At 47.1% G+C, this 13,622-nt stretch overlaps 4 protein-coding genes across 4 annotated transcripts; 1 reads left to right on the top strand and 3 right to left on the bottom strand.

Annotated features, from left to right (window-relative positions):
* Positions 1–787: 787 nt before the first annotated feature.
* DL89DRAFT_258280 (uncharacterized protein) lies at positions 788–1,616 on the bottom strand (the record flags this gene model as incomplete). The annotated part of the gene is made up of 3 exons (XM_040885598.1): positions 788–970; positions 1,011–1,174; positions 1,316–1,616. The coding sequence occupies 3 exons, from the start codon at positions 1,614–1,616 to the stop codon at positions 788–790; spliced, it is 648 nt and encodes a 215-aa protein (XP_040742962.1).
* Positions 1,617–2,714: 1,098 nt separating this feature from the next.
* DL89DRAFT_173554 (uncharacterized protein) lies at positions 2,715–3,747 on the bottom strand. The gene has a single exon (XM_040883824.1). The coding sequence runs from the start codon at positions 3,495–3,497 to the stop codon at positions 2,754–2,756; it is 744 nt and encodes a 247-aa protein (XP_040742961.1). The 5' UTR covers positions 3,498–3,747; the 3' UTR covers positions 2,715–2,753.
* Positions 3,558–4,484, bottom strand: DL89DRAFT_258279 (uncharacterized protein; the record flags this gene model as incomplete). Its single annotated transcript, XM_040885597.1, has 3 exons — positions 3,558–3,985; positions 4,012–4,421; positions 4,456–4,484. 3 exons carry the CDS (start codon positions 4,482–4,484, stop codon positions 3,558–3,560), a joined length of 867 nt encoding a protein of 288 aa, XP_040742960.1.
* A 5,199-nt stretch (positions 4,485–9,683) lies between these two features.
* On the top strand, positions 9,684–10,952 carry DL89DRAFT_258278 (uncharacterized protein; the record flags this gene model as incomplete). Its single annotated transcript, XM_040885596.1, has 1 exon — positions 9,684–10,952. The coding sequence occupies one exon, from the start codon at positions 9,684–9,686 to the stop codon at positions 10,950–10,952; it is 1,269 nt and encodes a 422-aa protein (XP_040742959.1).
* Positions 10,953–13,622: the final 2,670 nt, after the last annotated feature.

Below are 13,622 nucleotides of genomic sequence, written 5' to 3'. Positions count from 1 at the left end.
CAAACAACCCCACCCGGGTGGGCAAAAGGAGGAGAGAATGCAGAAACGCGCAGGCATGAATGCGGGGAGGCCAGTGTTGGGTCCATCCGCACGAGCAAGCTGGGCATGAATGATGGCGACCCATGCAAAACCTCGGGTCCAAATGGACAATATCGGAATGTGCATTCCAAAGCTGGCCCAGGCGAGAAAAATAGCGAGCACCACTCTCCCTTCGCTTTGCTCTTTTGACGCGTCGTCTGGTCAATTGGGGAGCAAATCCCTTGTGTGCTTTGAAATCTTCCGCTTTTTTCGCAGAGCAATGAGGGGAAAGGGCCCACTATTATGCCAGCCTGGGATCGCGCTTGCAGCGAGCGAGCGAGCGAGAGAAAGAAAAAAAAAAAAAAAAAGAGAGAATGTGCACATCCTGCACCACCCAGAGCAATGTAGACGAGACATGTGGGACTTACCTTTGAGCGCTGCGTCGCGCGGGCACGACCTCCCCGCTGAGTCTTGGCCGCTGCTGCTTGCGCTGCCGCTTGGCTGGCGGTGGAGGCGGGGCTGCTGCTGCTGCTGCTGCCTCGGCTGCTGTTGTCTGTGGAGCTGCCGGCTGCTGGGCAGGAGGAGCTGCTGCTGCCGCTGCTGCGACAGCCCGTGCTGCCTGATACAAACACTGGATGTCCATGCCGGCTGCTGCTGCTGTTGCTGCGAATAATATACGTTGGGGTGTGTGCTGGCAGAGCCAGTAGTAAGCGGCGGCTGCTGGGATATTGTCGCTGCATACTGCTGCTGCTGCTGCTGCTGATGGTGGTTAGAGGAAGGTGCCGTGAATGAGAAGGTTGCTGTAGGCAAACTGCTGGTGGTTTCCGGCAGCGGCTGCAGAAGCAGGCTGTTGTTGTGGTTGTTGTTGTGGTTGCTGTTGTTGTTGTTGCCGCTGTTGCTGCTGCTGTTGGTACACCATCTGTTGTTCCAGCTGTTTCCGCTTGGCTGCGTTCTGGACAACGGATCTGGTCAGGTTAGCGTGGTTGCGGCACAATGTCGGTTGCTGTCGCAGTGGAGGATGAATTTGTGACTGAAGGCGCCGAGGCATGCGGCTGCGTCTCTTCGGCGGCGGCTACAGTAGCAGTCGTGGCGGCAGCGGCGGCGGCAACTCTTGAAGAATATGCAGCTGTTGGAGCTGTAGTGGCTGAAACCGTGCCTAAAGCGAATAAAAAGGGAGATTAGGAAGAGGGAAATGTCCAAGATAACGACGCTTCGCTGTCCAAAAGAGATGCCCATTTTTCTCTCTTCGGTCTGAGCAAGATTGTCGCATTTGCGGAGAAGAAAATGGATACTTTACCGTCGTAATGTGCAGTGCTGGCCAGCTCTGATCGTGGCGACGCATAGTGCGAGACACCGGGGTTATGTACAGTAACGCTGCTGTTGCTGCTGCCGTCGTCGAATCTAGTAGTGTCGTAGAGCGAATTGTAATATAGACTGGGGGCGTGTTCGTTGTGCGCTGCTGGCCGCGGCATGCGGGGCTCCGACTGCTCATCGCTCTCGCTGCTCGAGTCGTGGATAACAATCACTTCGTTTGGCAAAATGTGGAATCCGCTGCCATGATGCCCAGCGCCCGCCCTGTCGACTCCCGCACCAGACATGTAATCCTATATAAAAATTAAACGGGCAAGACGTGCGCACAGGCTGGTGAGTAAAAAAGCAAGTAGAGATTTGGCATGGAGAAAGTGGAAAATGGCCCTCTGCATTTCTGCCTGCGTGTGTGCGTGCGGGTGTGCATGTGTGGGAGAAGCAGCATCAAAGCAAGATGTGAGACTTGTTTGCCGAGAAAGGGGTGTGCTGGTTTCTCGTGGATTTCGTGAGGAGAGCAGCAGCAAGAAAATGCGCAAGAATAACGTGGAGAAAATGAGAGCGGGAATGCTGTGTGGGATGTCTCGACGATGGGGCCAAGGCCCGAACGCAGCAAGAGCAGGAAGCAGGGCTGGAGGGCGTGTGAGCGCGAGGGGGAGGGAGAGGCTCGTATATTGAAAATAAGTGCTCATATACACCCTGTCTATTCATTCATTCTAGCCCAAGCACCGGCCTACTGCCCGCGCCTTCTTTCAGGCCGGCCCTGTGCCATTCTCGCTGCCTGGCAAAAGGGGAATATTCAAGACAGCCCTTTTTTTTCGTCTCTCCCCTGGCACCACGGTGGCAGCAGCGAGAGAAACAAGAGAGGGCCATGAGACACTTTTGCGATGTAGACGAGCGAAGAGAAAAATGACAGCAATCCTGCCAGAGGGATGATGAACGTGCAGCTTTTTTTCCCATCCCGTTTTATCATGCAACAACAGGCCCATGCTCGCCTGAGACGGGCTGCAACAGCGGCATCAGCAAAGCCTGGCCGCCTGCCTGCCTGCCTGCCTGCAAACAGCCCGCCCACAACGGCCAATGGTGGGCGATGGCATCCTGCTACAGAGAGCGAGGAGTGCTGTGGTCCTTACCTGAGCGCAATTTGCCGCTTGTGCCGTGTGTATACCCGCTGGCAAATACAAGGTGACGGCCCTCTGTGCAGGGGCGGTGTGGTTTGTCCGAGGAAAGTACGCGTGTGGCCCTTGCTACCCACGTCGTTCCTGAGATGTAGCGTGTGGTTCCGGGCTGTCGCTAGCTGCTTATCCCTGTTGGCGGCGCCGAAACGGAAAATAAAACCCTCTGAGCGATGATTATAAACAATACGGAAAGGTGGGCTCTTGGTTGTGCCGAGAATGCAAGCGAGCTGAAGTAATTAGAAGGAACCGATTCTAGGCTGCAAAAAGCTGGTGGCAAATAACAGAGGGTGGAAGGAGGAGGAGGTTGGAGGATATACAAGAGAAAGAGGGGGTGCAGAGGAAAAGAGGAAGGCGGGTGCGAGGAAGAGAGGAGGGGGAAGGCCAACGAAAAAAAGTAAAGGTTGCGTGAAAAAGGCGATACTGGCACAGAGCGACAAAAAATAGAAGATTTTCTCGAAAATAAGGGCGAGTCCGCCCGTTTATTGCCAAAGCAAAAAGAAATGCCCAGCCAACAAAAACACGCAGGCGAGAATGGGACGCCATTGTGAAAGAGGGCTCTGAACTCATGCCCCCACCACCACTGGCCAGCACGCAGCGGGCTCCCCGTCCATTCCGAATTGGCAAGGGCGGCGTCTGCAGCGCCTTTTGACACGAGCGGTGTCCGGGAAAGGTGCATCTGACTTGCAAGCGGCGCGTCCCTTTGGCCGCTCGCAAGGCAAATCCCCCACCAGCCGCGCAGAGGAGAGGGACCACGCGCTGAGCCAGCCCTCCTCCACCGCCCGCACGCAGCCAGCAGCCGTATGTCGCTGCAGCTCCCATGATGCGCAACACACTCACACCACCAGCAGCGTCGGCACCAGCACCACCATCAGCATCAGCAGCGGCCGAACGCCAGTGGCCTTCCGATTGTTGGCTCGACCTTGCCATTCCCCCAAATGACCATGTACCGGGCCACCAGCGATCTTCTCCATCCCGGCCCCTCGCCTCCCTCCCCATGCCGCTCCATGCTGTGCGCTGGCCCAAAGAAGGGAACGCGTCCTTTTTTGTAAACAACAGCTAATACCGCTTGGGCGCTATTCTCATGAACAGCACCAGCATAAAGAACACTGATACAACCACCAGCACCGCCAGCCACGTGATTCCGGTCGTGCCCCACGCCTGCTTGCGGTACTTGCTGAGCCGCGAGCCCTGCTTGTCCATGCTGGCCAGGTTGCTGCCCAGCGCCTCGGCTGTCTCATCAACCACATGCTTGTCGCGCTCAATCACATCGCCGAAAGCCCGCGTATTCTTCTTCAGAATCGACGCCATTTGCACCAGATCATTGGTCAGATCCTCCTGCGTCGACCGCTGCGACTTTAGCAGCCGCTCGACGCCCTCTACCGTGTCAGGCACCACCCCGCGACGCCGAAGCCCGTCCATTTCGCCGAGCAGCTCTACAGGCACAAGATGCCGTCGCTCAGCTTCACATTTCTGGCAGACTCGGCCTGTGCATATGTATGTCGCTTCTTACCTTGGCGCTTGCCCGACAGCGACGAGTGCTCCCGCTTGATTGCTCTTGGCGCGCTGCCTTCCAGCCCCAAGCTCTGAGTGTGTCTGCTTTCGGGAGTCTCTGCAGCATCAGCCGCAGCCACCGTGCAGGCGTCATTGACTACCACTGCATCCGAGTGCTTCTCCTCCTCCTTCTCTTCTTCCTTGGCCTGTTGTGCTGGCTGCTTCTCGCCATTCCGCTGCTTCAGCCACTGCATCATTTGCGTCTTCCGCTCGATCCACGGCGACGCCTTTTCATTGACATCCTCCGCCAGGCTTTTGCACTGCTCTGGCAAATCGCCCTCGAGAGCGCTGGCAACTATTCTCTCTATGTTTGCAATTCGCCGCAGCTGCTCGGCATCGAGCGGCTCTGTGAACCCGTCGGCCAGCTGCCTCTGGCACCGCTGGCAGGCTGCGCTGCACATACACGCCCTCGTCCGTCAATGTTACAGCCATGTCAGGATGTGATATTGCTATGTGCTCTCAATTCCCGGAAAGAATGCAGACCTTTTATATGCGGCTCAAGCTACAGTGTGGAAGAATGCGAGAATAAAAGACAGCTGGAGGTTGGCTAGAGGGACTACGTGGCGGGGCGTGCCAAGCCGCCGTGCCGCACACCTGTGGTGATCACACCACAGTCACTCAAAGCCAATGCTTATGCGACTCAGCCGATCACAGATGATGAGACTGATTCATCACCCTAGGCGAGGCCACATAGTTAAGGCTATAAAATAGACACCGGATCACTCCAGGAGTGACCCGGGAGGAATCATCTCTTCTTGTTTAATAATATCAACTGTCCCTATCAATTGATTAGTGCCTGGGCGAGTAGACGAAGCTCGTGACCTTTAAATAGGGTCGCGACATTGGTAGCATCACCCAAGTCCCTTATTCTGTCCTCAGAACTATCGTCTACGTCCACTCCATTTTTCAGCACCATGAACAACAACGCTAATGCCAGTACCAACGCTAACCCGACCTCTGAGCAGCAGGAGGCCCAGTTCAACCAACTCCTGCAGCTGCTGAACGAGCATCCTGTCCTGGGCGATCGTCTCGTGGGCTATATCCAGCAGAGGATGGACAGCCAGAACCAACCAGGAGCAGTGACAGTCCATGCCAACGAAGCACCGAATATTGAACCATACGACATGGTGACGTCGAATGTTACCTTTAAGAATTGGGGAGATAAATGGTCAGCGTACATGGACACAATGCAATCTGGCACGTTGCCTCAAAAGGCGTTGTACTTACGAAATGCAGTAGTCGGACAGGCCAAGACGATGATCGACGCGCACTTAAGCCGACACCCAGGGCGGCAGGCTTTGATCATGGCCACACCGGCGTTCTTCATTGCAGAATTCGACTCAATGCTTTCGCGTCCTGACCACCTGTATGTCTTCCGACACCGCTTGATTGAGCTGAACCAGCGGGGTAAAACTCTACAGCAATATATCGCGGCGGAAGCAGAAATCGTAGGCGGCAGCGACATCGCAGACATTGAGCGAATTTCGTATTTCCTGCATGGGCTGAATCCTAGTCTCTATAAAGCGCTGGTTCGGAAAGCGCCTACTGAGTTTGTAGAAGCACTACGGCTAGTCAACAATGCCGATGTGTTAGAACAAACAGTAGCAGAGGCTACGGGGTTGCAGCCAGCAGCAACTGGCGTATCCAGTCTGCCAGCTCAACCAGAACCAATGGAAGTTTCTGCGGTATACACGAAGGGTAGCTCGATCATTTGGATCAAGGTCGGTTCCATCTCGGTACCCTTGGCCAAGGACCACCCCACATGTAAGCAATGGCTACGTGCACAACGCCGTTGCTTTGCTTGCGGTGATCCTGGTCATGTTTCGCAGAACTGCACCAAGAAGCCGGGAAAAGGTGCAGGGCAGCAGTGACGGATTCGCTGTTGCCCACACCAGAACTGCCAGCCCCTGAACTTTGACTCTCGCGAGCCAGAGGGGGAAGGCAGGTCACCCGTAGATGATCTCGACGAACATGTTGATGACACTACATTTGATCCTGGAGGATCAGTCACCAGCGACGATGTGTTTGTCGATGCCTTCCAAGACTGGTCACATTTGGATCAGCCTTGGGATGAATCGGATGCCAGTAGCCCAAAACGTCGGTGTAAGTCATTGATTGATGATAAACTGACAAAAAAGGTGAAGATCGTGCAGTTATCCTCACTGCAGATCGGGTCAGGAACTAGACCACAGCTCATTGGCACGGTTCTCGGGCGCCCAGTCAGAGCGTTGCTGGACTCGGGTGCCACTACTTCATTTGTCAGCCGAAAGCTAGTATCAGACTTGGGCCTTAAAACAGTCCAGGAGTCTGGATATTCAGCTGCTTTGGCTGACGGTTCGGTGCGCCAGATCTCAGTCTCGGTGCACTTTGACCTCGTGGTGGGTGCATTATGTGTTCCGGTTACGGCATTTGTGCTGCCGTTGAATCGAACAGACATCATACTTGGCTACGACTGGTGGTTGGAAAACCGGTTAACTCCCGATTACCAGTCTAACCAGTGGATTCTAGAACACAATGGCTCACGCTCAGAGATCACGGTTACTACGGCGGTACCGGAATCAGTGATTAGCCTGAATGGCTTACACCGTATGGTTCGGGACCGGAAAATATTGGACGCATAGGTTGTGCTGTTGCGCCAACCAGCAAACCCAAATGGCGTAGAGGTGGTCTGCCAGGATCGAGAACTTGAGCAGACGATACAAGAGTTCGAGTCACTATTCGCGCCAGTGATAGAACTGCCACCTCACCGGTCGGTCGAGCATTCTATTCGGCTAGAGGATGGCCCACCGCATGCGCTTGCGTCGTATCGCATGGGCCGGAAGCAATTGTCGGAATTGAAGGCACAGCTCGACGACATGTTAGCACAAGGCTTGATTCGCCCATCATCGTCACCATGGGCTCATCCAATAATCCTCGTTGGAAAAAAGGATGGCTCTACCCGCATGTGTGTCGACTACCGTTTATTGAACAAGCGGACGATCAAGGACAAGTATCCGTTACCACGGGTCGACGATTGTCTGGACCAGATTGGTACTGCACGTGTGTTCTCTTCGCTGGACCTCCGATCAGGGTATCATCAGATCAGAATGGCCAACGACGACATCGAGAAGACGGCATTCACCACGCGCTATGGCGCGTATGAATTCTTGGTGATGCCATTTGGTTTGTGCAATGCTCCATCGACATTCCAACGGTTGATGAACATTGTACTTCAGCCATTTTCTCGACAAGTTCGTCTTGGTATATCTGGATGATATTCTGATATACTCGGTGGATATGGAGACACATAGACAACATGTACGATTGGTCCTGGAGGCGCTGCGCAAGGCAGATCTGCACCTGAAGCCATCAAAGTGTACCTTCGCTGCCAAATCGGTACAGTTTCTGGGCCATATGGTGACTGACTGTGGGATTACGCCCTGTCAGGACAAGCTCGAAGCGGTTGAGAAATGGCCATTGCCGAATACAGCACGCGACGTACTGTCATTCCTGGGCCTTTGCTCATACTATCGTCGTTTCGTACCTGGATTTGCATCGATCGCTGTGCCGCTTTACCAACTGACCCACGAGCGGACCATGAAGGATGACGTCAACTGGTCTGCCAACGCACGGCTGGCTTTTGCAGCCCTTAAAAAGGCTGTGACAGCAGCACCCGTGCTGAAGGCGCCGGACTGGGACCGCCCATTTGTGATCGAGTCCGATGCAAGCTCTTTCGCGATTGGGGCTGTTCTAGCCCAGCCCTATGGCGACTTCCTACACCCGGTTGCATTTGCTAGTCGCTCCTTACGACCAGCTGAACGTAACTATTCGGCTCGAGAGCGCGAGATGCTAGGCATCGTCTATGCTTTCGAAACGTGGGAGTACATTGTACGCGGTTACGAGGTTACAGTCTATACTGACCATCAGTCCCTGATTGGTGTCTTCGCGGAGCAAAATCCCCATGGTCGCATAGCCCGCTGGCTAGAGCGCTGGATGAGCGTAGCACCCAAGGTCGTATACCTGAAGGGCCAGGCCAACGTGGTTGCTGACTCCTTATCCCGTCGGTTTGATCTCGCCACACTGGTGGCCACTATGAAGCAGGAATTAACACCTGTGGAGAAGTGGGAGCTGACAGCCCGAGCTCTGATACTGAAGCAACCACCGCCGGAGCAGGTGACTGAGCCAGAGGTCAACCGAGTACAACGTGCATTGCCCAATTTGCGACTGTCCAAGCAGAACGTGCTGCTTATCAAGAAGCATAGGACCTGGCTTCCCATCGTAGAGGGGGAAAGAGCGCGCATTGCGCTTGTCCAGGCCTATCACTTGGATTTCGCACATCTAGGTGTATCCTCAGTGTACGGCTTGATGCGTCTGCGGCATTGGTGGCTTCATATGCGCTCATATGTGGAAGACATCATTGCCCAATGTCCAGTATGTCAGGCAGCGACTGCTGGCAGAGATGACAAGTCAAAGGCCCCGATGAATGCGCTAGTACCGCCGGCTGAGCTATTTGTTCGCTGGGGCATTGATTTCATTGGCATTATGCCCCGCACATTGTCAGGAAACGCTTGGATTTTACTGGCGATCGAGCACACATCAAACTGGATCGTGGCTAAAGCTACAAAGGATGCTACAGCTGAAACGGTTGCCGACTTCATCTACTGTGAGATCGCACTCCAGTACGGTGCCCCAGTAGAGATCCTGTCTGATCGTGGCTCTGCATTCCTTAGTGAGGTCACAAGTGCTTACCTTCGCCGCAACCATGTTCGTCACCTCAAGACATCATCCTACCACCCACAAACCAATGGCAAGACCGAACGTGCCAATAGTGTGGTAGGCCAGATGCTATCGAAACTTGCGTTCCATGCCAAGCACCGCTGGGATCAATGGAGGTCATTCACAATCACTAAACTAAGTAAAAAATAATTAGAAATTGTAAAACTTTTTGTTCTTTTGTTTTTTTTGAACTTCTCCGAAACCCCCTTCGGCATCCTGAAAAATTTCAGTTGATTTCTTGTGACCCAGCCTGTATCTCAGTAGAAGCATATTAATTGTGTATCAACTGAAATTTTTCAGGATGCCGAAGGGGGTTTCGGAGAAGCGTCTGTTCTTATATTTTTATTTATTAGTTAATCTAGTTGCTAAAATCTTTTTGGCCATCACTAAACATTCTGATTTTTAAAATATTTTTCAACTAGCTAGTAATTGATTTGTTATTTAATACTTGGTTATTCTGATACAAGATATTAAGTTTCTTTAAACTTTCTTATTTGTGAATGGCCTCCTTAAGAGTACATCTTAACTCCCTTTTGGGACTTGAGTTAAAGAATAGAGATAATATGCCTGATATATCTGATGCAAGATATACTAGTAATGGCATTGAACAGCAAGGATTTGTTCAGCAATCTGATATCTTTATGGATTCATGTGTTGTTGAGATTCCTGACTCATATACTCTAATGGATCAACTTCACAATATTACTCCTTTTGATAGATTGCATAGAGTATTTGGTGATGGTTATAGTTTTAAATACATAAGATGCAGCACAAGTGTGACAAATGGTAATGTCTCTGTGTATAAAGTATCTGCTCCAAATGTTGCAATAGCTGATCCTGCACTAACTGATATCTTTCTTAGGATGCATCAAGAACATGTATTTCTTCAAAACTATGATATTACTAATGGATTGTCTAAATATTTCTTCTAGAGCTATTGTTAAGGAATTTCTTCTTGATAATGGAATCAGTAGCAAAGATATTCTTGATGATGAAAATAAAGTTGGAGCAAACTGTATTAGCTGGTTTACTGAAGAAGATGAGATAAGAATAAGGAACAAGTTGTATAATAAATTTGTTCAACTCTTAGAAAGTGGTGAAGTTCGCAATCAACTTACTTCTAAGCTATCAGAGCTAGTGATGCCAACTTCTCAACAGTTTGGTGAAACACTTGTTGCTTGTAGGAATGAAGGATTAATGAGACTTGAGCTTACTGTTCACTCTCCTGAGTTGAAGGAAGTAGAATGGAACACAAACTTAATTGTCAATACTCTTGAGTTTCTTCATAACTGCAGGACATTTGCAACATCTTATGAAAAGCAATGGATGGCACTAGTTGATCAGATTCATAACAAACATACATTGTGTATTTACTTCCATAAAGAACATTCTCTTGGTTACTGCCATTGGTTCAATAAAACAACTAAGAAGAAACAAGGAATAGCTAAAAAGTTGAAAAAGAATGAGGATATGATGACTGTTGTTTCTAATCTTACATTCAATGGACACCCAACTGTTCTTCTTACATATGCTACTAGTAGTGGTCCTCTTGAATCTGAAGTTGTTCTGAGAAGAGATATCACAAACATCACTATTGTTCCTAGTCAGAGAAACTCCTTCTGGCCAGTTGCTTCAAGAGAAAGACAACAACATACATTTGCTGAAATGGGACTTATTAACTATCGTGGAATACATATTGATTGGTTAACAGCTCAGCAAGCAAGAGAGAAAGTTAGGCTTTCAACTCTCTCAATTGTTAGTGATAATACTGATGGTTTAGGAATAGATGACCTTCTTGCAGATATTAGCAATATTGAACTTGATGATCTAGAACCTACATATTTAAGAGAAAATACTGATCTCAAGCCAGCTAGATATAAAGTTGCTTACAACATACTTCATGTTGGTGATGAGTTCTTAGTTAGTTATTACTTCCTATATACTTTTAGAGGATTACCTTTCTACTATCTAGATATTTCTATGATTCACAATGAAATAGTTAGTAGCACTCATACACTTATCAAAGTACTGGCAAGTAGTCCATTTGGTGAATGTATTGCTTCTGTTATTGGCCAACCAAATCAAGAAGTGGTGCTTAAAGTAACTAGAATTCATAATCGTATTATCCATACTGAGAGGATCTAGTTTTAAAATGGGCAGTTGGCAACCATTACTTCCATATCTGCACAACTGTAGTTGCATACATCAAACACATGCTTAATACTAACACCCCTATCTTCTGAAACATTCTTAATCCATGCTCTGATGTACACTGTTAATTTTCTGCTCATATTGAAATTTCTGCTAAGTAGTTGGACTAGCTTTTCTCTCTCTTCCTCATCTAGCTCAGAAAGTTGAGTGTTGAAGAACTTATAGAATGGGCCCATTATAATAAATGACAACTTTTAAATTTATTAGTACATCGCACAGATGAATCATCAATTACAAGAACTCAGAGAAAAGGAATATCATAAGCTCTACACAAATAAGTGGAAATTTCTGAATGATGACTGGGTAGTTCTTAAGCATACAAAATATCACAGAAGTGAAGTTCGTGAAGTAAGAGAAATCAAACTTATAAAAGATACACTTCTTAAACATCTAGGGATGATTCCTGTTTTCTTCTTTCTGAATGTTTTGTTTGGCTGCACTCATTATCCATGTCCTTACAGAAGTATAGAAAAAGGATTGCTTATCTTATACCAACTTGTAGAAGGATTGTCAATCAATGAAATGGAAAGATTCCTTCCAAGAAGTAGCTATCAAGTTATTCACAATATGTTCTACATTTCAGAAATGCAAGATTTGAATAAGAAGCTGACATTCTATCTGCAAACAATGTTTTCTACTCCAGAGCTACGACTACTTGCAGCAAAGATGCAGAATCCTCATGGGTTTAAACATGTAACACTAATGTTAGATGGCCATGACTCAAGAGCACTACATAATGGAGCATACAAACCAGGACTTTATTCCTTCAAGTTGAAGAAATCAGGATATCGTACACAAGTTTGCATTGATATAAATGGAATGGTTCTACTTGTTTCACCAACAGAAGACTGTAGAGATAATCCAGATTCAAGAATGATTAAAAACATGGGATTATTAAAGAGGATATCCCCTATAGATTGTATTGTGCTTGATGGTGGCTATCCACAGAGTGTTCTTCAAGAGATGACAGAAGAAGAAGAGCAGGAGGACTTTGGAATGCATAACTTTTGTTTGCCAATTAGAAAGCAGAGAGGGGTAAACTTACTAGAAGCAGAAGTAGAGTACAATTCCCATCTTGGATCATTCCGTTCAATGGTAGAAAACACATTTGGAGAACTAGGAACAACATTCAAAAGGTTGTCAAATAAGGAGATTGTTCGAGTAAAGAATAAGAATGTTTACAATGTGCAAATGAAACTGTGCTGTGTATTATATAATATGAAGAAAATACTAGCAAACAGTGATGTGCAAGTAGAACATCATCATACTCTCTGGGTTATGACAAACTTTGACTATCCTGAATCACACAATGAAAGATCAACACAAATGGAACCAACATATACTTTACCTCAAAAGGTTGAGTTTGAAGCATCAATGGTTGAACTACAAAATAGATTTCTACAATCTAAAATTGATGACAACTATGACTGCTTTGTAGATATGGGGTAACAACAGATATGATGCTAGCTACTTGATTTTAAAATAGCTAGTTCTTATCAATATTGTTCAATATGGAGGGTATTCACAACTGCTAAATTTGTAAAAGATAGTTAGAACTTTTAAAACTTTATTATCTAATGCACATTCTACTCCTTCTCTTGTAATTCTTATAATTGATTGTTCATGGGTGGTAAGATAAGATAGACAACTCTGGTTCATTATCAATTTTAGAAAATGCCATCATTCCATAATTTCCTTAAGAAACATATAGCTGATCTGAGTACTGAAGAAAGAGATATGCTAACTTTAGTGCTTATCCATGACTTTAACATGAGTGCTAGGCTTAGCATTCCAAGTGCATAATTGGATCCAACTTAGTGGAACTTTTTATGAGATAAAGGTTGAACATATATATGAAGTGTGTCAAAATTCCCATAGATATATGGAGTGGATGGTAGCATATAATATGTTTTAAAATGGTAGTTATATAACTATGACCATTCTGTAGCCCTCACTTACAACTCTTAGATATATTTGTTGGTGTATTATTCCTTTCTATAGAGTAATTGCTTTTCCTAAAAGAACTATCATCTGGTATCTAAATATGAGTTGGCTGTATATCTCTCCTATTAATATGAATATCTAAATAGTAGTAGGAATGTCCTCTGAATATACAGAGTGCATAATATATAACTACAAAACCATTACTAAAATAGAGAACAATATGAGCAACTCTTTACTAAAGGCTTAAGATCTAGATTCTCATATAATTATTGCCCTTATTTCATCTAGTATGGCATCTTCAATCACTGTTGTTAGTGCATTGATCTTTTGTTCACCTATAGAAACTACACCTCAGACATTTCTTATAGACAAATCATATTATTTGCTTATTTGAGTACTTTCTGTCTATCTAACTAATATGCATCTGTTAATAGTAAACTAATCACATCTTATCAAAAGTGTGATATTGCTTAGATATAGGATATATAGACCAGAAGTAATTTCTCAGGATTTAGAACAATAGATATATTATCATCAACTCTTCTAAGAACATTTACTGTATTAAGCATATTCTTATGTAACTTGTATATTTGATGTTTTAAAATAGCACAGTTTGATGCTTTCTAAAATTGATGACATATATGATTGCTTGGTGCATAT

This window comes from Linderina pennispora, assembly GCF_002104995.1.
Source record: "Linderina pennispora strain ATCC 12442 chromosome Unknown DL89scaffold_8, whole genome shotgun sequence".
Taxonomy (NCBI): Eukaryota; Fungi; Kickxellomycota; class Kickxellomycetes; order Kickxellales; family Kickxellaceae; genus Linderina; species Linderina pennispora.
Note: the sequence above shows the minus strand (reverse complement) of the source record. Positions and strands in the feature narration are given on the sequence as shown.

Coding starts and splice junctions, on each gene's coding strand:
- DL89DRAFT_173554 (XM_040883824.1), bottom strand. CDS start 3,497: ATGGGGAGGGAGGCGAGGGGCCGGGATGGAGAAGATCGCTGGTGGCCC.